Below are 26,407 nucleotides of genomic sequence, written 5' to 3'. Positions count from 1 at the left end.
CAGCGCGCGGTTACGGATCTCTTTAAGGCCAAACCGCGCTTGGTTGGAACTCAGAGAAGAGTGGAAGAAGAAGCGTCGCTGTTCGTTCGACCTTTGTAGCGCTTTAAACAATCGCACACTTGCCATTCTAACGTCACGCATACCGTCAAATCTATAGCACCATGTTCCCGCTAGACTCTAGCTGGAACCTGTCGTTCGCCGGCTGCGGCTTCCTGGGGATCTACCACATGGGTGTAGCGAGTTGCCTCACCGAGAACGCGCCGGCCCTCATCAGCGACGCCACCGCCGTCTACGGCTCCTCTGCTGGGGCGCTCGCCGCCGCCTCCATCGTGTGCGGTGTCTGCCTGGGTAAGGAAGGGAGCCTTCCTCCAACACACACCGCCACCCACCCCAGCACCGCTCGCTGGTCTCGCTCTAACCCCTTCGCCATCCCCTGTACACCGCCGGTCCTCCCCGAGGAGAATTTGTCTTCGCCAGACTGGGTCAACTTGAGTGTCATCGGTCTCGGAATTGTCGGTGTTGGCTCCCGTGGGGCGACTGGCGAATTGATTCTTAGAAGACAATGATGGTCTCCTCTCCTACATTTCTGCCGGTGTTTATCTGCTTGCTTAGTTGGGAAGGTAGTCGGCTCTCCTGTCTTCAGATTACACAGTCTTCCCCGTATTACAAACTCTTCCCATACTTGAGAACCGGCCCTACAGGAGGCTGTTTCTCGTGTAGACCTGTCAGTTTCAAAGACAATGCATCAAATTATCAGCATGTTTGTTTGTATGTTCAGCACAAGTACGTGTGGTTAATGCGGACTTGAGTCCTTGCAAAAAGGTTTCTATTTGGTGTTTGAACATTTTAACACCTGTTTTTATTACCAGAAAGGGTAAAACCTATATATGTTTTCATACTTAACTGGTCTCCTTTGCATATATTTGCATCTCCCTCTCCCCCACCACGCTGTCTCCAATCCCTTGAGTTCCCCAGAACAGTCCCGTTACCAGGCTTCAAGCTCTGTGATGGCCCTTCCTTTGGATTATAAATGACAGTCCAATTAAAAACCCAACTAATTCGTGAATACCGCTACCCTAAAATAATGCATGCGTCGGCGACGTTTCGGGCCGTTCCCAGATACGTCTATTATTGTTATTATTGTTTTGTTTCCTTGTTAAAAGTTCCTGTCTGTGACTAATTATTTATTGTAAACAAAATGGTTGCGATTAATTTTGTATTTCTTATTACGGATAAGTCGGCGCGCTCTTTTCGGTGCGCACCGATTGGTTGGCGTCGCTGCACGTGATGCGCGTGGACCAATCGCATGGAGCGACGAGTGTGACGTCGCTTGTGCGCTGTATGGTTTTCGAACAGGGTTGGCTAATTCTAGATTTGAAGCTTTCGTGACTGCAAGGCATCATATTCTTAGGTTTTTTCGGTAAAGTCACGTAGGTAAAACATCAAAATTAATGAAAATAAAATAAAAACAAAAATCACGACGTTTCGGAGGCAACACAAGTCTCCGTCATCAGGTGGGACGGTCACAGCCGAATTAGCTGCATCACTTGATGCATCACTTGATGCAGCTAATTCGGCTGTGACCGTCCCACCTGATGACGGAGACTTGTGTTGCCTCCGAAACGTCGTGATTTTTGTTTTTATCTTATTTTCATTAATTTTGATGTTTTACCTACGTGACTTTACCGAAAAAACCTAAGAATAGGGTTGGCTAATTTTAACCCTGGATTCTAATATTTTTGACACGTGGCTGGCAATAAATAGAAAGCTCGGGTCCTCATGCATTTCCCGGATTATAAGACGTAGCCCAAACGTGTGCCCGATGTCAGTAACGTTGCAAACATCTGGTCTTCACAACCCCATCGGCTTATAAGGCGAATCCTAAAATTGTTTTTAAATATGGAGTAAAATGGGTCCTATAATGTGGAGAATACCGGTAACACATCTACTTGTACATCTCCATTCGTCAATCCGCTGCTGGATGAGGGTCTCCCCACGCCCCGTGGAATCGCGAGGGTTATTTTAGTACAGAAATGTAAGGTAATACGCCATTCATGTCAACCGTAGATAAAAATATATATAACTAAGGCGGAACGGACATATCTCTCTGCCAGTTTCCATTCATCTTTATCTGGGCGGAATGTGGTGACGCAATAGTTGGCTCACTGTTCTGAACGTGGTGACCCCGAAATTGGTTCCTGGCCATGGTTAAATCAGTGGCGATTGACATATTTGGATCGTTACTGGGACCCTCCATTTCACAAACTCGCATTGACCAGTGCCTTGATGCAGCAGTACATTGCATAATTGTTTAACATTGTTTTAAATTGTTCCTTTATCTCGGAGCCTAATTCACACGACTCCCTTTACGGAGGGCTTAGGAGGTTTAATTCACCTATTCGTTGTGTCTTTCGGTAAAGTCACATAGGTTCAAAGAAAATAGCAAAAAAACTACGACGTTTCGATCGCAACACAAGCTGTCGTCATCAGGAAAAATGTTTTTTTCCTGATGCGATTTTAACGTCGTTTTTTGCTATTTTCTTTGAACCTATCTACGTGACTTTACCGAAAGACCCAAAGAATATGAATTCCTGCAGTCACAAAAGCTTTAAGTCAATATTTAATTAACCTATTTTTGCCCTTCGCATATATGGTAGCTTGGAAGTGCTAAAGCTGGAAAATAGGGCATTAATTGTCCTGTCCAATTGTTGAATTTAAGCCAAAGCCTGCAACTGAGGACATTACCGAGAATTGTGAGATTTTGAAACCCGTTATGTTTGAGTCTACTTGATGGTTTATTTAAAGCCTGCTGTAAAGGTTTTGGATGAGTTTATCAATTATTGTGAAATGTCTCTTCCGTGACTTAGCAATTTTGTTCAGCCCTTGGTAAATTTGTTTTGGCATTATAGGACATTATGATCTGAATGTATAAGTTAGTATTTGCGCCATAGTATAGTAAAATGATGAACATGTAGCATGCCTAATTGTCTCACGAAAGATCGTATGAAAAGGACTGTACAGTACTATACAAAGCAATTTGGATTTGTACAGTATAGCGTTCACTGCATCTTAAGACGAACTGGCTGCACAATTTTGACTTGGAATAAGAAAACCCATTAAGCAAATATCACTTTTCAACTGCACCTAGGCTTTGTCCTGACGTCCAACTCAAGTTCGAAGCTTCGTTAATGAGAAAATAAACGTTTAACGTTGGCATGTTATAATGGCGTCACAGTGACGTTACTTTGCCAAGAAATTATCAAAACCTACCGCAGTAATCTCGCGGCGGTATCACTTGAGTGCCATATTATAGTTGCCTGTCAATACATTTAAAATATTCTTTCTCATTGATGATGATTGAACGTTGGACAGCCCAAAACACAATACCTAGGAATGTATCCTGATGAGACCCAGAAGGCTGAAACCGGTGCATGGTTAATTGCTTAAAAAACAACTGCAGCAGAATGTGTGCTGGTTTGTCGGCCCAATAGAGCAATGGACTACACACATTTTAGTTTGGTGGAGACATTGAATGGAGTTGTGCTTGAATACAACATAAGGTGTTTTATTTTGGTTGCGTCATTAACCTCAAGTCTAAGCTTTGCTCCTGTTCTTCAGGAACAGGACAACAGCGGTCAGTAGCTTATCTCATACTGATTGCAGCTGATACCCCCCCTCTCCAATCTTGGCCAGCTAAGTGCATAGGTAAAGCGAGGAGGTTATGGTTCAATGGGTGGGTGGGTGGGAGGAGGAGTTAGCTTGCAATGTCCATAGTTCAACTGATAACGCTTATACCTTGGCCTCTACCATAATATGTTGGTGTGTAACCGAACACGCATATATTGATGTCACTGAGGTTTTGAGGCTATTACTTTGTGAGGACACTGATGTAATTCGGTAAATATTTAACTTTCCACGAAGCAAAAAAATAGGAGCCCCCCACCTTGTTGTGAGTTCTCTCGCAGAATGGAGTTGCCCTGTAAAAATACATTCAACTTCAACACACGGGACCTCTAAATAAACAATAATTACCAACATCCATGGTTTTTCTAATGTTGGATGAAGAGATGTCCAAGCTGCCGCCATCTGACATGGCCATATACGAAAAGCTGTGTGATGTTTAAAGGGACGAACATGTTGTTAAGATTGTTAATATTAACCGAGTGAATAACACAACACAGGAAATTAACGTTAGAGTGCCAACAATAACACAGGCTGGCCAACTGGGCATGCGTATTGTTTCAAATGGTTTATCAAGTCACATGAGAGCATGCAGTCGAGTGGCAGAGCTGCCTAGAAAGCAGATTTTTTTTGGCTTTAGGAACACTACATTTGTTGCACGTCGTGTGCCTTCCTGTGACCCTTGATCACCACTCCTCTCCTGGGCCATCTCCAACATCGATTCCACAGTTCATCATATCCTGGTAGATTACTGCGAATCACCTCTTTCTCATAGGCCTCAGTCTCTGCTCTCGTTATTTCCTGTTGCATCGTCTTTTCTTTCAATTGTCACTATTTAAATGACTAGAAATTAGTCCATACAGCATGTAACATATTAAGGGACTCTGTTAAAATTGATGTACACACGTTCAAAAAACAACTCCATATTCGTCATTAACACCGCTTTGTAATTTAATATAAATCGTAGCCTTACATGTCAGGTTATTTACTCTGAAGAATGATCATTGCCCAAAATGTTAGTGAACTATAGATTTTTCTTCTGTTATAAGTCCGTGTTAACCGTGAAATGTAGGGAGTGTTCTTATTACTTATTTACACAGCAGATGTTTTTTCTCTCAGGCCAAATACACCCAAGCTGAAAGTACGCTGTTATATCGCTCATACATTTATCATCGTTGATGGAGGGAAGATTGTTATCAGTGCCGCATGTAGCACCAATGTTCTCTCCATCAGTGCCGCAGGGTGGGTCTGTTTTCCTTAAAAGAGTAGCCAATGGAAACGATGGGAGTTACATAAGCACCCGGGGTCAGTGGTGAGGTCACGGTTATGTGAGGACATAGCACTTGTTGACACACACAGTCAGACCGGCTGGCATGCTTAAGGGGGGCCCAAGCCAGGGCTAACATTCCCTGCAGCTTTGTACAGCGTGGCCTTTCTCGGGTTTTTTCTGGGCCAAAGGTAAGTCAACTTACCATGAAAGTCAATGTGTGCAGTACTTTGGTCAAAACACTGCTGGATGAAGGCTCCCCCATGCCGTAGGCATCACGAGAGTTATTTGGCTATTTTTCATCACTCTAATCATCACTCTAGGTCAGGGGTCGGCAACCTACGGCTCCGGAGCCGCATGCGGCTCTTTACGGGCTGCTTCTTGACGATATGTACGTATGTACAGTATGTACTCAGATGCATTGCGGCTCTTGAAATTCTGAATTTTGTACCGAATTGGAAAGAAATGGCTCTTCTTGTTATTTTGGTTGCCGACCCCTGCTCTAGGTGATGGCGTGTTATCAGTGCCGCATGTAGCACCAATGTTCTCTCCATCAGTGCCGCAGGGTGGGTCTGTTTTCCTTAAAAGAGTAACCAATGGAAACGATGGGAGTTACATAAGCACCCGGGGTCAGTGGTGAGGTCACGGTTATGTGAGGACATAGCACTTGTTGACACACTCGGTCACACCGGCTCGCATGCTTAAGGGTGGCCCAAGCCAGGGCTAACATTCCCTGCAGCTTTGTACAGCGTGGCCTTTCTCGAGGTTTTTCTGGGCCAAAGGTAAGTCAACTTACCATGAAAGTCAATGTGTGCAGTACTTTGGTCAAAACACTGCTGGATGAAGGCTCCCCCATGCCGTAGGCATCACGAGAGTTATTTGGCTATTTTTCATCACTCTAATCATCACTCTAGGTGATGACGTGAAGCATAGATTTACAGCACAACAATGGTTTTGCTGCACTGCCGCTTATTACCAACCATGTAGTTATGCAGCCCTATGACAATCTGTTTGTGCATGGTGGTTACCCATTCAAGCATTAGCCAGGCTCGACTCCCTACCTAGCTTCTGACATCTGATAGGCTGCATTTTGGATGGTATGTTATCATAGGCTGAAGTTTATAATTGGAAAAATAGATGCATTTACCATTACAATAAAACATGATGTCATAATTAATATTTAAACAATTTTGCGAATTCTACGGTAAAAATTGTATTATTAGTGCCCTAGCGTTTGAGAAAATAAGGTTCAAATGTTGTGTAATAAAAAAGGGGGAACTTAATGAAAGAACATTATTTCATCACTCAGAGAACAAAAATGTTGACCGCATTCAGAGGATTTGGCGTATAACCACACACATGGCCCACACAAAGCCCTGTGAAAAGTTTGAAATCTAGGAAGGTTGAAGATTATGCTGGCTATGATTTTTTTTGGCTTGAATGCACATCGTCACAGCAGCTGGTTAAGCGGGTGGTGGGTAAACAGAGACAAGGGTGACCGGAACAAAGACTTGAAGGTACATTTCTTAAAAACAACTGGCAATGTCAAGGATTATATCTCCAAACAATAGTTATGTGACTGGGTAAAGAAGTGAAAAACACACTCAGCTTTTCCGTTTCTGACCTGCCTCCATTTAGGTCCATGTGGCACGACCGTACTTTTCTCTTTATGCAGTGCGCTAGGCTTTTTTCATTTCTTGCTCCCCCCCCCCCATATTTGACTTTGGACAAAGAAGGTGATGTTCGTGAGACCTTGTTCACAACACCTGATTGCAGTGTATTACACTATTGACTTTCTCACTCGGCACTTTTCAAGCAACATCTGGTGGTTGGCTTGTATTTGTGTCAATGTTTGCCTGCAGATTTAATACAACTCTTTGATTTGCTGTATTGCTTTTATTACGAAAATACCTGCGCAAGTTCAAACCATTGCACAACACTTAGTTGTAAAATCTTTAGTCTAATAGCAATATTCCATTGCCGTATAATCTGCCATGATGTGTTGGTTTGGTGTAGTTTTATGTATGTACAAAGGTCGTACCCCTCGGCTATTCTGCATTCACAGCTAATGCAGAAACCGCTTTTGGCATGACATGTTGGGAATGTGCCGAGAGAATACCGGCTTAAACTACGTTGAGTCGCCATTTGGGGACGTGTTGCCATTTTAATGAGCCAATGGTCTATTCTTCAGCTTTGCGTTATCCAGTTTTAATGAGAGATGAAAATAAGGGCCTTTTGTTTTTATTGTATTACTGTTGGACCATTGGCCCGTCATTAAACGTGGCATCAATTAGTTTTGTGGTGAAAAAAAATATATACACGTGACAATAAGAATTTAAAGCTGTGTCCCCAGCACACCGTTGGAAACAACTTTCCTTGACAGTGTCGTACATTGATATATACTTACATAATAAAAACTCTGCACTTCGCTTGAATTCGCAATGTATGCTGTCGCTCGTTATATGGCCCATTATGTCAAATTATTATCGCAGTGAAACAATAAACTAGCATGGTAATGATAACTTTGAGCACATCAAACCTGTTGCAGCTGTTTTATAATATGACCGTTTAATATTCAATACCGAAATTGTGTGTCTAACTCTGGAGTAGCACGATGAAGTTGCGATGTAGCAGCTATGGTTTGGTGTTGGCTGCTCCCAGCTTAACTTTTACCCTAGTGGTTGGCATTGCCATCTTGCAGTTACGTGTCCAAATACGGGTTCAATGGAACATATTCCCTATGTGCTAAACCTGCCACTGGCAACGTGAATGGTAAAGTATTTAATGTATTCATGTCAGCTCTAAGGAGCTGTTAGTGGTCATGCACATAATTGTCCGTCTCTCATTTGTCATGCTTAAACCACGAACTATAACAATGTTGTTATTTTACCATGTAAGTCCCATTGAGCGATACAGCTTTTTCAGAAACGACCTGGCTTTAATTGATAGCTCAACGAAGTGGCTCATGTGGAAATTTATAGCTGCCAAATATGCTAAACTTGTTTCCAAATGTGGAGGGAAAAACCAGACGACCCGGAGAAAAATACACGCGGCCACGGGAAGAACATGCAAACTTCATATATACAGGCGTCGAGATTGAACCAACAACCAACCTGTTTACCAGGCGAGGTAGTTATCTCACCACTGCTGAGCCCTATCCTCAGGCATTGCATAACTCACAATTTAGCCAATAGATCAACTAACCTTATTGCTGTCTAAAGGTTCTTGGGCTTGCCATTACCATGCTGTTGTTGTGTACGTGTGTTTCCTTGTAGTCTGTCCAGGGTGTGGGCAAGTATTGTAAATGATATGAAACATCAGATGGAAAAGTTAATGCCGTAATAATACATGCGAAATGTGATTTCTAGACAGCACAAGGCAGAAATGTGACCATAGTATCATAATCACTAAGCAGACAATAGTTCTCCTTCATGTATCTGTCTCTCCACTTAAAGCAACGAAAAGTGCTATTTGCACGTCACTCTCAAGGCTTTCTAGGAGTGCGTAATGAGCAGAATTGGTAAAAAAAAGCAAAATCTGGACTGGGTTTGGCAGGCTTGCTTGAACCAAATTCTGGTAAACTGCCAGATGTTACATGCAAGGGCTTTCATTTTAAGATGTTGATCCTAGTTTGTTGCAAATATTATACAGTGATATCAACTAATAACAAATATTTGAGTGGAGAATATAAGCAACAAACTAAATAAGCAGACACTATCTGTCCTTTCGCGTACATTCAGTCCTCCCGTCATGTCTTGCATTGGTTGTAATGCACGCATCCTTATTCGCAACAGAGTTAAAAATTGTCGCCACGTAGTGTTTTTTTACTTAATGAATTCGACTTAAGAACTTGGTTTTGGGTGGGTGGTTGCCCCTAATCAAATTCAGGATTTCACTGGAATTTGCTCAGTCCTCTGGCCACCTTGATTAACTCTTAACATTATGCACATGCACCTGTGTGGGAGGAGGGTAAATTATGTGTTTTACTTCAATGGTTTTGTATTAGATTTGCGCTTGATTATTTGTGTATTGCTTTCCAAAGATTATTGAAAGCGTTTATGAATTAGCTCTATCCATCTTTTTCGTTTGTAACAGAGAGCACAACGCTCCTAGAAATGATTCAATACGAGTCAAAATCTAGCATTTCTTTTTAGGGACTTAGCCTTTTGAAAACTGACCAAATGAATCAAACGATTGGCAAAAATTCTAGATTTGAAGCTTTCGTGACTGCAAGGATTCATACTCTTAGTTTTTTCGGTAAAGTCACGAAGGTAAAAAATGAAATTAAAATTTATAAAAATAAAATAACTTGATACAGCAAATTTAGCTGTGACGGTCCCACCTGATGACGGAGACTTGTGTTGCCTCCGAAACGTCGTGATTTTTATTATTTTATTTTTATTAATTTTTATTTCATTTTTTACCTACGTGACTTTACCGAAAAAACTAAGAGTATGATTGGCAAAAACTTTGGAGGAACAATCCTGAGCAAAAATGACTCCAATATGAAAACACTTTTTACCAGACAGCTGATGTCCGCTTATGTACTCCAAAGGAAATACTTTCAAAGAGAAGCGAATATTAGAATGTGTGGCATAATCAATGCGTGTTATTTTTTTTCATAACTTTTTTTCCCTTGCCTGCACATCCTCTTCCTCCTTACACTCTGGCGCGTTCTGCAGGCAAGTGCTGCGCCGACTACATCGAGATCGCCAAGGAGGCGCGCAAGCAGCGACTGGGCCCGCTGCACCCGTCCTTCAACCTGGTTAAGAGCTTGCGCCAGTCGCTGGTGCGCAACCTCCCGGAGGACGCCCACATTCGCGCCACGGGGCGACTGTGCGTGTCGCTGACACGCGTCTCCGACGGAGAGAACGTCCTCGTGTCACAGTTCCACTCCAAGGACGATGTCATACAGGTAAAGTAACAATAGTCACTTGATGCAGTAAATTTGGCTGTGACGGTCCCACCTGAAGACGGAGACTTGTGTTGCCTCCGAAACGTCGTGATTTAATTTAGTTATTTTCATTTATTATTATTTTTTACCTACGTGACTTTACCTGAAAAAAACCTAAGAATATGAATCCTTGCAGTCAACAAAAGCTTGAAATCTAGAGTTTACAATAGTCCGTTTAAGCCCTTTGTAGATTCACTGCTGGATAAAGGATTTTCTCTTGCCGTTCGGTCATGGGAGTTGTTTGATCATGCTTAATTATGCTGGTGTGTGTTGGTGACATTGGTTAATCAGTGTCAACCAACAAGGCTTCAGGTGAGACATTTCGCATGAACGCCTGTAGGTGTTTGTCCATTGCTCTGTGGTGTTTCCCTTAACTGTTATCATTGTTGTTTATGCATTTAACGATTCACTTCCCTTGAGATTTGATTAATTGTATCAACTTGATTCAATAATCGATTGCAGAGCACACGCGAGCAAATTACATTCGACATGCAACATGTCAACACTCAAAGTAGGGGGTGTGAATTTTTAGCAAGAATTCGTTAAAAGCTCAATTGATTTATTCAGGTATGTGTTTGCATCTTGAAAATAATCCCACATGGGGGTACTTTTTAGCTGACCACTTATGACCTACGCCATAATCAATGCTTGGATATTGACCGATGTTGTGGATATTGTGACTCATCCATGTGGCTGTTTTGTTCGATATTATGTTTGTTCAAATTGAATTATTTAGTTGTTTACATCTGTGGCCACTCTTTTCCGTCTTAGGAGCAGTGGGGTCATCAGACATTTCTTCAATTTTCTGAATGTAATTAAGTGGTTTTTAATTTCGGTTTTCTGCGGCCATCATACGACACGACCCTAAGAATGTTTAAAATCGCAATGGGTGTCGAATGAGCCCCATCCACCAACGTGTCATCTGGAATTCCAAAAGATTTTCATCCACTACATAAACACCCTACCCCTAATCAATAGCATAAACAAATAGATTGTGTTTTACATTTAGTGTTCAACTTGTTTCATGAGCTCGCCATAATTTGACTTTACCAATCCTTGCTTTGGGCATCTCTAATTGAGTTTGTTGGTTTTGTCATTTTTGCAGGCTCTCATCTGCAGCGCGTTTGTACCCATCTACTGTGGATTAATCCCCCCGACTTTCCAAGGCGTGGTAAGTTTGGAAATTAGGCAGGAAAGTGCTGTTTGGGAGCACCTATTAAGACCAACACTGCGCATGAGAGAATGGTGTGGCTATTGCCGTGCCTGGCTGGCTTTGTCTTTCCAATGCTGAGGTTTACACACCGTACTAGTTACTCGTTTGAGGCTGAATTGTCCAGGACAGGTTCAGACACCATTAGTCGCTGTTGATAGCCATGGCCAGGAATTGAATTTGGGTCACGGAGTTTGTAGCGCCATGTGTTGACCACATACAAACATAAAGATCCTCTGTATAGCTTTTAACAGGATCTTTAGGGAAAGTACAGTTTGCGAGCACCTTGCACGGACAAAGATCTCCCTTATAGCCTTAACAGACTGTTGGGGCAAGTGCTGTTAGCGAGCACCTTTGAAAGCTGGCACAGAACACGAGGGGGTGGGTGGCCAATATCTCGTTTCTCCCGCAGTGGGAATATTTACAAATCGCACCAGTGACTCAATTGAGGTTGAGTCGCCCTAGGGGAGGCCCAGGACCGGTTAAAATTATCGTCACTGGTGTTGACCATGAGCGGGAAGTGAACTCGGATCGCCGAGTTTGTAGCGCAGCTCGCTAGGCCGCTACGCTACCGCTCCTCCTACACAGACAGACGTACACCTTTGCACACACGCTTTTAAACATCTAACATTCCTGTCTCAATAAACTTTTATATTTATACAGCACCTCGGTGCTTCAATATTTACAGAGCACCTTTTCATCCCACATTGGTGGGATGAAAAGGGTGATTTAAGCCCGGCATGCCTCTTGGTGATCATTTACAAAATAAAGAACTGCACCTCATGGCCCCGGCTATAAAAAAAAAAGCCATGGGCTTTTTATAATTTGTGAGTGAGGCACAGAGAACCTATGAACCTTTATTGCCATTGTGCTGCACGCCATGCTCGTCTATCAGGTTTAATAGTGTCTTTTATTGTTGGCTCTTTTTGATGAGCTTGCAGAATTGCGTGATGCAGGTGGAAGAACTGGGTGGGGGGGGGTTTGTCTCTGTCATGGGGTGGCGACCGACCGTGTGCACCCATGTGCAGCTCATGTGAACTGAAGGCTCGGGCGTTGGGCTGCCACTGCAAATCAACGTCGGTTGCCGTTCCCTATTTATAGTGGAGTTCACTCGCGTGGAAATTAGCGCGTTCTTACTTCACAATTGTGTAAATTGCCCCCACGCTGGCTGCCCAAAATGCACACGGCAGCTAGTATGTAGTAATATTTGTTCATTATTGAGGCTGTCCCACGCCATTAAAGTACAGGATGTGATTAAGTTTGTTGTTCGTCGGCAAATGTAGACTAATTGTCTGGTTTAGCTGAGAGCTCATAATTATAGTAATTGTGAACTGAAGCCAAAATTAGTGTCACCACCGTCATTATCAGCATCTGCCTTGATCAATACACTGCTGGATGAAGGCTTTCCCATAGCAGCCACCATCTCTCACGGTTCTGCAAAGTTAAGGATCTGCCTAGCACATGAGTTGATGTTGGTGGCCGTCCTCTCGGACACGCTCCATTCTACGGCTGCCACTCCGTCACTATTGTTGGGCCCCTACCATTGAAATGCCAAACGCGATTGACGGTGAGGCCATATTCGTGTTTACCACTAAATTCCGTGAATTAAACACATTAACGCACGTGGGGCGGCTCTGAATAAGAAGCAAGTCGGACGTTTCAACGACAGCTCTGAAATCTTTAGTCCTTGTTAGTCTGAACATTCCTGATAGGCTTAGGAGGGCACTAATTAAAATCTATCTCCTGCTTAAACCTATAGCTAGTATGAGCTAGAGCATTTCCAGAACACCATGTAACCACTCGTGAATGTATAAGCGCTCCCTGAACGTTACCAAATTCAACGAACCAAACAAACCCAAATTAATGCCATGGGCATGATGCGTCTGATTGGGGAAAAAAATAATATGGGGAAATGTAGAGAATTAAAAGGGGATGTGAAGCGGATGCTCGGGATTCCGTTTGAGTCGTTAGGCTTCGGGTTAACGTGACCTAGGGCCCAGAGAGAACACGGCGTGCAGTCTGGGGTTGTTTTTTTGAACCTCTCTTGAGTGTGGGGTGTGGTAAGAGTCCAGAGGTCACGCATAACAGCTGCCTTCGACCTATTCGTCCCCCCCTCCCCCTGCTCACTCGACCCACCCACGGTGGTTTATAATAACAAAGGCTGCTGGCCCTGAGTGCACTAATTAGCTTTGTGGATGCCCACCTGCCAGGCGCCATGGGACACAGTTGGGGTGGCAGAGATAGTCTTGGCAGTCTCCAGAAAGGAACGCCTTTAAAAGTTTTTGCTCAGTTTTATGCAGTTGTTTGTAATACAAATATACAAACCTTGTTCAATGGTACTTGACTAGGGGTGATAGGTGTCTGGTACGTATACATGTGCACCCCTTTTGTTAAAGCCACTGGTGGATGAGGGCCATGCCATGCAGGATGTGGGCAGTTTCTGACCATACTTCACTTTGCTGGTCAGAGGGGGTTTGTGAATGTAGGGAGCATAGACGTGGCAGCAAAGAGTACAATAAAACAATGGAGCTTGCTGCACTGCCCCCACAGTAGTCTAACGACCATTGATCTGGCAGGATAGCGCATATTGAGTCATTTGAACACTTTTTATAAGACATAATTAAACAAGTCTGTAATCCGAATTCCATATTTTAAGGAAGCAGCAAGTCAGATTGTATCGAAACAGGGTGTGGTGTTAGTGTATAGGCAATTCCATGTACACATAAACAGGGCAATAATGGAGGGAGTGGTGGGTGGGTGGTGTGGGTGGGGGTCTGTTGCGCCTCAGCCCCCAGCTACTAGACAAAATCAGCAGTTGCTGGGCAGAAGTAAAGTTGCTCTCATTGGCTGACAGCTCCTCCGATTCAACATATACATACACCTCCTTCGTTGTGCACGTATCATTGACAGCCTGAGCTAGGCCCTCATCGGATTATTGCTTTGCTATGGGCAGGTTGCCTCCATTAACGAGATGTGCAAATCAAACAATAAATCAAGAATTTTCAAAAAAAGCTTGTACTCATTCGATACACATCCATTTATCACACGGTTGGCTACGTACGGTGCCAAATAAGTTCAACATACATCAACATACATTATCTAAAAACATTGAAAATACCTCGGTAATTGTTAACGTTCCAAAAATACTCCTCCCAAAAACGGAACTATTTTATGATCTGCGTAAAATACAACACGGAAAGTTTTTTTTACAAAGCGGTCCTGATCTAATTACTGGACAGTCCGTTAAATCGACATGCAGGATATCTCTTGCCCCACAGGGCATGTGATCCTGTTTTGTACATTTTTGTGGAAACGGGCACTCCTCGGGTTACCCGTGTGTCGCTTGTTTGCGCGGTTTTAGGTTTTGATTAAAAAAAGGAGCAATTATTTATTATTGTCTATCGCTGCCCTCTGCCCATTATTTAGCAATTACAGAATGTTCCTGTAATTTTAGACCGCTATTATGCTCGGTAATATTCATATTTTCACTTCCACATGACACATTTTTGGGCAGCTGTATCAACACATGAAAACACCTCGCCACCATTATTATTAACACTCCCTCGTAATAGAACACCGTATAAGTAGAGTAACATATTCGGTAGTGGCCTCTACTCTGCAGCAAAGTAATTGTCCAAAATATTAGCGTGCTACATAATTATGTAAAATTTATGAAGGTTTTATCCACCGTGGACCTCATGCCTACTTTCAATCGTATTATAAAAATAAAATGAATATCAAATGCCATTATGCCTAGCTTTTGTAGACTTTGAAAAGTCAACACTGTTGTGTATTTTATTTGTTGATGCGGGTAATAAACATTCAGCAGTAAACTGTTTTACAAAAATGACCCACAGAGGACCTTGGTGGGCAAAAACAAAGTTATAGTGTATAAATCTTAACGTTGCAGACACTGGGTGTTTCGGTATGTATGTTGAACTTCTGTCACACCGTATGTAGCCAACCCGTGCTCACCGTGGTAGCATTCGCATTCGATAAAAAACAACATTCAAGTCGTACACCAGGGCGCGACGATTGCCAGTACAGTTTTGCAAATTCTGTACAGTCGAACTGTAATTTGTCAATACGAGGTCCACGCGGACGTTTCTGATCGATCACGCGCACGTGTGCCTGTTACGCTGCAGCGTTACGTGGACGGAGGCATCTCGGATAACCTTCCGACTTACGAGCTCAAGAACACCATCACCGTGTCGCCTTTCTCTGGCGAGAGCGACATCTGTCCACGCGACCCCTCGTCCAGCTTTCATGAGCTGCGCGTCACCAACACCAGCATCCAGTTCAACCTGGGCAACCTGTACCGCCTGTCGCGAGCACTCTTCCCACCCGAGCCTAAGGTGGGGGCCCGCAGAACACACCGGCCTCGTGTCACCGCCGTCGTCATCGTTGCTAACGCCGTTGCTAACGCCATTGCTGTCTTGATGATGTGTTTTTAACGCCTTTCAATTAAATCCAAAAGCGTTTATGTATTAGCGCTGTTCGTCAGTCCGCTCGTAAAGGAGGGGATCCCTCTTGCTCTTGACAAGTTTAGTATAAATTAATGTTGCCAGTAGGGACTTACCTGATTGATAGCAGGCCACATTGATCAAAGGGTTTGCCAAAAACCTAGGGACAAACCAGAGCAAAATTTACTATGTGTCATATGTGTAAATATTTTTTTCCCTGACTGCTACCTATTGGCTTCCACCCTGCGAATTAAATACTTATGAAGACAAACGCATGTTGGGGGAAGCATTACAGACTCCATGTGCACCCGTGGATATTCCTAAATTGTTTCCGTTACTATTTGCAACTGCATCTTAAAGCGATTTGCTCCCCGGGTATCAGGCAACACGGCTAACTGTGTCATTTAAAACCACCTTTCAAAAGCAGTGAATCTCGTATTGTAGCTCTGGATGGTGTCTCTTCAAGTTCGAACATGGGCTTCAGCACACATTGGCCTGTTCTTTCACATGATGTCAGAGTCCATGGTGTTCCTTGATAATGCTGTGCAGTGTAGCCTGAGTAATGTGCGTCATGGTGTTAGCACATGTAAAAGTAATTTAGATTCGAACCGTGTCGTCCCATGGAGCCTTACCTATGTTGCTGGTGTGTTCTTATCATGCAGATCCTCATAGAAATGTGCAAGGAGGGCTACAGAGATGCACTGAAGTTCCTGAAAGACAATCGTGAGTAACATTTGCAATATCTTTGGGATGCGTGACATTCGCTAAATCCCCATGAAGCCAATGACTGTGGCTGAATACTTAAGTGCATAAGCTGCCATGGTGTTTTTAATTGCTTTGGTTTTTGTCGACACTTTGGATTTCTAACCGTTCTTTATGGGTGGTTGATTGCAATAATTGAAAGACACATTTTACGTGAGGCCCACTGTTAAGTGAATTCCTTTTACTGATCAACAATTCCTGAGTTGATTTTGTTTGTTCTGGTTGATTGCTGAAACAACAAAGGACATTTAACTTAACCTAGCTTGGACTGCTTAAATTATCTGGGTGCAAAAGACAATATTATAATTTGTGTACATGTTCACTAAAACAGCAATTTGATGCTTTAATAATCATGATGCATGTATGTTGAACTTCTTTTGCACCGTACGTAGCCAACCTTGCTCATCGGAGGTGCGGATGATTACTGTTACAATCGTAAATAACATTCATTCTGAGGTTAATACTGTCTTCCCCGTCTCCTCCAGACCTGCTGATGAAAGCCCCTTATCCCTCTGCTGGCCTTGGAGAGGGCAGCGAGGTCGACGGTCTCCGGGAAGAATATGACGACGATGACGACGAAGATGATGAAGACGATGAGGACGACGAGGACGACGAAGACGATGAGGAGGAGGACGTAGAGGTGAAGGTGAACCCGGCGGAGGAGCGGCGCCGTTTGGCAGTGGAGCGCTACGCGCAGTCGTGCCGCGTGCTGGAGGACCGCATCTGGGAGAGTCTGCCGCCCAAGATCCACAAGGGTGAGCGCCAGCGTCTCAAATACCAGGACGATGACGAGGGTGTCGGCCTAAAACAGTGTTCTTTATTGCAAGGCCCGCGGGCCATTGGCGGCCCCTGGTGGCCTATGGTGCAGCCCCTGACGTGCGGCCCCCGACAATACACAAATGTGAAAACACCCCATCGTGCTGTCAAACCTAGTGGATTCAAATGTGTGGCGGCACTTGCACTGATATCTTATTGGCGAAAGTGTGGCCTACTTCTGAAAATGTGTGAAGAACACTGGCCTAAAATATAATCTCCCTGTTTCAAAATATCCCGGTCACGTTTATCTGTGTTGAGCCGCATCAGAACATTGCTTGCCAGGTGCGGCTTTTTCCTATACCGGTAGGAAATGAAGAATTGCCTCCAGGGTGATTTCCATCACAAGCTCAAAGCGTAGACCACATAGTCCACCATTGCCTGGTTCGTTCATTGTTGTACTGGACATCCGTGTTTCCATACGACAACCACGACTGACCTCGCACGTAGTGATCTGAATCAATTATTACACGTCATGCCATCTTTCCACCCAACCAGAGAGCTTGATTGGAACATAACACGTCATGAGGATCATGATGAACGGTGAAAAGGCTCCTATGCTCGCCATATATGGTGCCTTGTACGAAGTAGAATCCACTGGAGGAGTGAGATGTTGATGACGGTTGCTTGTCTGGTCTGTGCAGCCCTGCTGGAAGCCTGTGCGGAGAAGGGCGGGCTTCTCGCCTCGCTGTCCAACCTGCTCCCTGTGCGCCTCGCCTCCCTCATGATGATGCCCTACATCCTGCCGCTTGAGTCCGCCATCTCTTTCGCTGTCAGGTGAACCTCTCAGCACCCAAACAAAGACAATTGTCCCTCATGTAGCCTTATAGACTGTTGGGGTAAGTGCTGTTTCCGAACACCTAATAAGGGCCGGCATACCACAAGAGGTGGAGGTGGTTGGTTGGGCGGGGTGGACAAAACCACACATCCCCCCCCCAGTACCGATGTTTACACACCAAGCCAGGTACTCACTTAAGGTCCACTTAGGGGGATACCCAGGACCAGTTCCGATGTTCATCACTGTAGGCGGTGAGTGGGAATTGAACTCTGGTGGCCAGGATCAAAGTGAACCACTACACTACCACACGCGCACACGCACATACACAAGAACACAGCGATTCTCTTTGTAGCCTGTTCGGCTAAGTGCTGTTAATAATTAATGGCTCTGTCAATCCATTAACCCCAATGACCATGTGGGGTCGTGGAGGTTATTTGATCATACTTCACTGTGCTGGTCAGCGCAGGTGTTGGTCCCAACACACAAGTTTTCTGTGCCTGCCCGCCACAGCTCAGAGATGACTCGCAAATCTGGGTATTGCATTGCCTGCGTATGTGGTAAAGCAATTAAATATTTATGGTACGTCATCTGTCGTGTTGCCCTCTGCAGGCAAAATGCCCTCTCACCTCCATGTCTTTTGAAACGAGATACCCTGAGAAATTAGAAACTATTGCCTGCTTTGTGAAATGAAAGCTTTTTCAATGGGTGAAAATACAATGCTTGGGAGTTGCAAACGTATTTTGCTACAAGGGGGCTTGTGTTTTTACCCTACAGCCTTTCCATCAGCCCAGCTGCTAATTTTCAGCACTGTTGGATGAGAAAAATCTCTTCGGCAATTTAGAAGTTGGGGTTTGGAAAGATGTCAACTGGTGTTGGCGCACGTAAGACATAATTTGTGCTGACGTGAGTACCGCGCTTGAGGAATTGGCAGTGAGTTGGAGCCGGGGTAGGGGGATGGTGGCGGCATTGGGTGTATGTATGTATGTTGAACTTCTTTCACACCGTACGTAGCCAACCGTGCTAATCACTTAATGGTGAGGGCAGCTTCTGCGACCACCTCTGCTGAGCTGGGCTGAATGACCGCTGAACCTTTGCTGCCCCCCCCCCCACGCAGGCTGATGGAGTGGCTTCCGGATGTGCCCGAGGACTTCCGCTGGATGCGAGAGCAGACTCAACGCTTGGTGCAGTACATCCTCTCCCGCGCCTCCAACCACTTCAGCAATCACATGTCTGCCAGGTAAAGAAAGGGAATCCGCTTGCTTTTTAAGGCTTTGCTAACCTCCAGCGGGTAAACCCCCTGATGAGCCCCCCAGCCACCAGGGAACTGTTGACGTTGCCACCGTATTTAATATATCGTGTCGAGGTGTATTTAATGCGATGCTGTACAGTGATGCTTATCGTGTTGCCGCATTGGCAACTGCTTGTAATTTGAGAAGTTAATTGAAGTTGGTGATGGCTGGGTGGCTCTGGAGGCTAATTGCTGCGCAATTCCTCAAACTCTGAGGAATCCTCTGACATGCTCATGGAAAAAAATAACCACTCGCTCCTCCATAGAGCAAAAGAGCGCAGCATGGGAGATGACAAGACGGACGTGAGACATTTGTCAGTTGTAGGCTCGTGTAATTGATGGGTCGTCCGCTCGAGGTGACGTTGAAGATTGGCTGCTATCTGGATTTCCAGAATGGAAAATAGTTTTGCTCAATGTCTAGACTTCACTAATAGCACAATTCAGTTGTAATTGAAGCGAACTTGAGAAGCAAATGGCGAACGAAAAACCTCTCTGGTCACAGCGGAGCCGTGCAGCTGTGGTTTTGCTGATGAGAGGTACGGCTCCCGATGGTGCAGCTGATGGACAAAACATTTGTTGTTGTTATTTTTCCGACCCCCCCCCCCCCCTTTTCCCCACCCCCTTCAGAAACGTTGCAGTAGCTGCTCAGGGCTGCCGCGTTCAAAAAGATGTCTTAGACTAACAGAACGCATGGCGGTGCTGCACAGTGCAGCAGCAGTGGTGGGAGATGCCCCCACACCTGTATGGGTAATGATTCCAGAGAGTTCCATTTTCTGTCCTTTTGTTTTTATGTTTTCTATGAACGGATCACAGCGGTCACGTGACCCAGTTTCCAAAACTCCTCAAAACGAGACGTAGTGGTAGTTGATTTTGGAGCGAGTGGTTGAAATCTTGATTTGTGGATTGTCTCAAATCATTCTTTCCTGTGTTTGTCCCTTCTGCTGTGTTTTTTTCTCATAGGCATGTAACGATCCATCATTTCGTTGGTTTAAAATCGGTTCTGATGCTGACCATACATACGTGTTCATATATACATTTGACAACTGGTTATTTGGGATTTATGAACATTATATGCATTTATTATGTTACAAACTACATTTACGTGAATGAAAATACCCCCCAGAAATTATACAAAAAAAGTATCAACTTGATTAAAATTACGACTCAGAACCGTGACAAACCATCGAATTGCTGGGTACGGAATCGTTACATGCCTATTATTCAAGGATACCTCTTGCTCAAAGGTGGTGCTGTCATCTCTGCATTCAACTGTGACCTATCTTTTGTTCTACAGTGCTCGTTTATGAAAGAAGGGGTGGAGAATTTATATCATGCATTCCGCCCGATGATAATATAACTGTTCACATTTTCAGGCTCGCTTAATGATTGGTGTACAAGATATACCCCCGTGTGATAACATTTTGTTTTATAATCCGATGCTTTGTTGAACCCTCCACGTCACTGGCGCAATGCGTAATTGATGTTCTCAGCCTTCAGTCTTTACCTTTCTTCTGCAGTGCACACACCTGTTTGCCCTCTCTTCCTATTTAATGAATACTCAACCCAACAAATTAAATAGCCCTTGTAGATGTTATTAGTTTGAAATGTCAAATGAATACAAAATTCATTATCTGACTGCGTGGTTAACCATTTTAAGTCCCTGTTTGTAGACATGTTTGAGTCTCGGGTGGAGCCAGTAGTGCATTGGGTTAGTGCGCACTGCACCTTGAACCAGGCCATTTGAGTTTGATGCCCGGCCACAGCTAACTTTGTAATATCCGAACCATTCCTAGGTCCCCCATTCAGCAACCTGCACTACCCAGTGTGGTGAAGTAAGGTCAACCAACTCCATTGACTGAAAGGTGGCTAGAGGCTTTTTTCAAGCAGTAGATTGACAAAGGGCTGCAAGTTATTGTTTCATATTGTGGTTACTATGCCTGTGTGCTTTGCTGTACCACACGAGTTTCTAGTTTCCTTCATGAGAATACTACTTTGAAGTGACCTTTAAGGCAAATGACCAGAATGCTTTACTGATGTCACTATATTGAGGTATTAATGTATGACAATGGTTTTACTTGGCTGTTATAATCCCCATCTGTCCATAACTTAAAAGTAGTTTTTTCATTAACTAAGTTTTAAGCAGCGCAGCAATTATGGTCTAGGTACATATTTACAAAATAAGATCTATTTGTTTTATGGGTTGTGCATTCAAAAATAATAGTTTAACAAGAATATGAGCCATAGGAAGACATGAGGAGTGGAGTTTTCGGAGAAAAATCGGTGTAAATCAGACTTCTTCGGTATGTGATTACGTGCATCTTGTGTTTTTTGGGGCCGTCGTTATTGGCCAGCTCTAACAGTGCCTCCCGTGTGTCTTCGCCTCCAGATTCAGCTGTTACGTGGAGCTGCGCAAATGCTTCACCCTGCCCGACTCCTTCTACCACGACATGCCGCTCTTCGAGTCTGAGATCTATCCACCGGAGATGGCATCCGGCGGGGATGGCCTCAGCTTTAGCGGCGGCGGTGGCCACCGCATGCCTCTGCGCCGGCTCTCCACGGAGCCGTCCTTCAATCACTGGTACGAGGAGAGCGCCAATTTCGGCTTCAGCATGAATATCCACGCCGGGATCTTCCGTCAGGATAGCGCCACCAGCGGTTGCGGGAGCTGCTGCTGTGGCGGCGAAAGTAGGCGCGGCAGCTCGGCCAACCTTGTGGCCGTGACGCGCTCAGCCTCGGCAGCGTCGCTGCTCACCTTGACGACGGCGGCTGAACTACGCTCGGAGCGGGTGGCCGGCAAGCAGCCGGGCCGCTTGGCGGGAGGTCGCCACGGCGAGTGGCTCCGTCGCCACCGGTCCATGGACGAGTCTGCGAGCGTGGGGACGCTGGCGTTCCTGACTGAGCAAGAGGAGGACCCCGGATTGGCCACCGCACGTGGCCAGTTTTACCTGGAAGGGGCGGTGGAGAGCGACATAGATGGATTTTCCGAGGACGAGATGGACTACGGTGCAATTAACTTCTAGAAAATGTCTGGGACCAAGGTGGAGAGGAGTCGTCAATTAAAGCAAATGCTCAAAAATAGGTGTCGGGCTTTAACACGACCGCGTTAGCACGTTAAGTGATAACGCGTTACTGCAAACTGACGTGATGATTAGAATGTTGGACAAAGTTTTGGGGTGGGGATTTTTTTTATGTTTTACGGACGATGGTTGGCGAGTTTGTGTCTCGTCGGCTGTGCGGAGGAGAATATGCGATGTTGGATTTTTTTTGGGAAAAATAAGATATGGGGCAGAGCCACGAGTGGAGTAAATGAGTATTTCCTCATAAGCATAACCTGATGTGCATTAACAAAGTACGTGTCTGCAGTTAACACACTTTATGCTGTATAAGTGAAGTGTATTCACAATTGTTAAAATTTCAATGTGGAAAAAAATATTTAGTTTTAAGAAAGGCTACCTATTATTAGTTCATCTTTATTGGCTGTGATTTTATGGTTTGGAAGACACTGACTGGTAGGCAAACAATTATACATCATACACAGTCCTTTTGAAGTGTACCCTTAAAAGAACAAGGGCTATAAATTATGGGCATGGAGCACTGCCGGGCGAGTGCAGATTACGAGCCTGAATCACCCATGCAGCCATGTGCTTGTCCCTCGACCGTATCGTCGAGGAACAATAACTTTTTTGTTGAATTACTTGGTAACTTGTATCCAACCTGATGTTTATACAACCTAGATATTTTAATTTAAAGTATGATATCACTGTTAATGCGTATTAAGTGCTGTAGTTGTCGTAGTTTTGTCCTTGCGGATGGCCTCCAGTGTTTTGTGTTTGTCATGCCTAACAATGCAAGTCAATGGGGAGAACGTTTATGACATGTTTATCAATGCAAATAAACACGATGGCACTCATGTGCTTTGAGCACAGCTGTGCAGTGCATACTCGGTTTGTGTAATAATTCGACTCATTATCATGCTGCTAATTACGTATGGAATTCCCAGACAAGCGTTTACACACAATGTATTATGCCAAAGGGGTGTTTTGCGTGTGTGGCATGCAAAGGTATGCACGTGATAATCACATTTGGTGGCTTTTTTCTGCGCACAATTTATTACATTGTAAAACGAGCACCGTCTCGTGTGGCGTTGAGACATGCTTGGTTAGCAGCCCTTTGAATTTTCAGAATAAACAGTCGGTTCTGCTATGGGAAGGACTCAGGTTATAGCGCAAGTTATAATGGCAACCTTGCAAGGTGTTTTCACTTAAGTCAAAGCTTGGTGTTTGGAAGTTGAATTGAACGTGTTGTAAATTAAGTAAATTTTCATCGTTATAAGGGAGGGTAAATCATCTGAAGATGTACACTGTCAAGCATGCACTCAAGTTGTCAATTACAAGTGTCAAACAGATCTTGGCAAGTAATTTTCACCGGGGATGCATTGGTTGATTTTCAGTGGTCTGTGAGCTGTGGGACAGCAAAGTAGTTCTGTGAGCCATGTTGGATAATCGGTGCTATTTAGAGGGTGAATTTTATTGCCCTGACTTGGGGGCAATTGTATCTCTTCCTCTTTATGGCATTTACCAGACTTTGAGCAATGACAGCATGGTACATGAATATAGCATAGGTTTGAGGATCACATGCGTTGGTGGGGGGGGAGGACCTTTATGCACACGCTGTTTTAAATTGCGGCTCAATGGAGCGTGCGATTGTGGGATGTTGCGAGCGCAGTGGGATGTTGCGAGCGCAGCGTAATCTTGTAATGGTGCATGAGCGCATGCAATGTGGTCAGATGTAGTTTTCTCAAATGGATCATTGGGACAAAAAAAGATTGGAATTGTACCATAAAGTCGACTTATAAATGGAAACATTTTCATAATTCTGCTGCTAAACTCTGTAGCCAAAGAAATGTAATGTATGTGCAGTTGTATGTTTGATGGCCATTTCGCTACTACAAGATGTATTTGGATTCGAAGATCAGGCCACCACTGATTTGCTACTGTGCCAATGTACCAACTCAGAATAATACACAATTCAAAAATATCTTAAGAGTTTAAGTTGATCACTACCACAGCTAGCATGGGGCAATGGAACATGTGGGTCAAATATAGTCGTCCAAAGTTCCGTATCTCAGTAATTTAACTGTTTGCAGAAACATTACACTGGCCTCGGAAAACGCAACAAAAAAAATCCGAAAACTGTTCATGTTATACATTGATTTGAAATGTAGAAAACTTGACCTTTACCGTGTCTCAGTGTAATGTTTAACAGTTTAACATTTCATTCTCATTTTAAGCACGTCGCATTCATTTGTTCATGCATATGTTTTGGTTGAATCGTGGCTTATAATTTAAGACCAATCTACAAATGTTCGATGGCATTCAGTTGTTCCACTGTAGGAAATGTGTTTATATATGAGATTGTGCCACACTTATGTACCATGCAAACTATTTTAGTGCATAAAAAGTAAAGTTACGTCTTTTCCCTGCTGGAAAACATTATTTAATCAAGGTTAAAATATAATATTCTATGGTTCTTTCGGTAAAGCCACATTATAAAAAAATATCCTGACCGTTTCGATCACAACACCGAAAGACCCATAGAATATGTATTCCTGCAGTCAGGAAAGCTTTTAAGTCGAGATTTAAAATATAATTGTAATTAAATTACTATGACCATTCTATTAAAGGAATACGATTATATGATATATCGCGTAATAAGGGCATTGTGTGGAATTTAATAAGCTTCCCACGAAGCAAACCAGTTAAGTGTCACTTTGGAGTTGAATGTTTAATTTCTCATTTGATTGCTGCCCAACAATTGCTCAACCTTCAGTTAGTTCCCTGGGGTGGTGGGGTTGAGCTGACTGCACGTGTCACTGTTATCGTTTGCCAGGCGTAATCCTCCCGTTTTCAATTTTGTTCTATTCACATACTCGTTTAAAGACGTTCCTGTTAAGTTTAACCTCGTATTTTCACGTTCATTTCAGTAAGTTACCTCCTTGGTTTCGATTTCACTTTAACGTATGAACACGTAAATGCGTGCACTATAATATTAAATGTCGTTAATAAATATGTATAACACAAGACGTTTGTGGATTTTATTGTTTGGTACTCTGCTGTTTGTTTTGGTGGATTGAATGGGTGTTATGGTGAACGTCTCGGTAAGGTAATGCATCTGAATGTTTTACTATAGGAATCTGAAGAGCTATAAAGCTCTTTTTCACAGATGTCCAGGCGGGGCGGGTAAGAACGTTACAACAAAGTGAAAAGCAATGCAAATTAAAATCGGTTCCATTTACATCGTCTACAATGTAATGGAAATTCACATTAAATATCGTGATTGACGAATGAATATGAACCGTTTAGGTGTAACATTTTAATTCACAATGGTTCATTTTTTTCAGTCCACGGCCTGATGTACCACCCGTGTATTGTTGGTCATCTGGGGTGTGTCCCCCCCCCCCCCCCATACTGCAACTCTGACCAGTTCGGGTTGAAGGGGTAAGTCCAGGGCCAACTTGTATACGGTGCATCACTCTCAGCTGACGTCATCTGCGGTCAGGAATCGAACTGCAGGAACCTTTATTATGAATCGGCGTTTTGTATGAACAAACTGCGCCACTGCTGCACATCAACGTCGTCAAAGGGCCTTTAAATTCCGTAGAAACATTTCGACATCGCCTCTGATTAGCATGGTTGGCTACGTACGGTACGAAATCAATTCTACATACTGTACATTAGTCATTTCATGTATTAGGTATAGCCCTGTGAGCCATGCGGCTCTTAAGTCGGGTGCAACCGCAACAATACAAAATATGAACAACATCTTAAAGCGACGACGCATAACAGAAACATCCTGGAATAAACCAGAAAATATTTTATTAAAAACGCTGTGTGCAAAAATCCCAATGTGGTGCAAGTCAACAATGAAAACCACAAGACAATTTAGATTAACTATGTTTTCTAATCACCAAAATAAAGCTATAAAAACAATGTAACAACAGTAATCATAGGAAGTGTGATTCAAATGTAACAATAAACGATATACATAACACGTACGACCAAACTTGCAGCCATAGCTGGCAGTAAAGTGCTTCCAGCATATGAAGATGTCCTTCAATAGCACTAGTACTGTAATATCACCGCTGCTTGAGTTGCTGTACTGTCCAGACGTCCAGAACCTAGTGAAATGTCT

At 43.8% G+C, this 26,407-nt stretch overlaps 1 protein-coding gene across 1 annotated transcript; it reads left to right on the top strand.

Annotated features, from left to right (window-relative positions):
- The first annotated feature begins 48 nt into the window (after positions 1-48).
- LOC144936564 (patatin-like phospholipase domain-containing protein 2) lies at positions 49-25,296 on the top strand. Its single transcript, XM_078863766.1, has 9 exons — positions 49-348; positions 9,631-9,863; positions 11,008-11,073; positions 15,258-15,467; positions 16,238-16,298; positions 16,823-17,092; positions 17,795-17,927; positions 19,043-19,165; positions 21,603-25,296. The coding sequence occupies exons 1-9, from the start codon at positions 162-164 to the stop codon at positions 22,234-22,236; spliced, it is 1,917 nt and encodes a 638-aa protein (XP_078719892.1). The 5' UTR covers positions 49-161; the 3' UTR covers positions 22,237-25,296.
- The last annotated feature ends 1,111 nt before the right edge of the window (positions 25,297-26,407 follow it).

This window comes from Lampetra fluviatilis, chromosome 16, assembly GCF_964198595.1.
Source record: "Lampetra fluviatilis chromosome 16, kcLamFluv1.1, whole genome shotgun sequence".
NCBI lineage: Eukaryota > Metazoa > Chordata > Hyperoartia > Petromyzontiformes > Petromyzontidae > Lampetra > Lampetra fluviatilis.
Note: the sequence above shows the minus strand (reverse complement) of the source record. Positions and strands in the feature narration are given on the sequence as shown.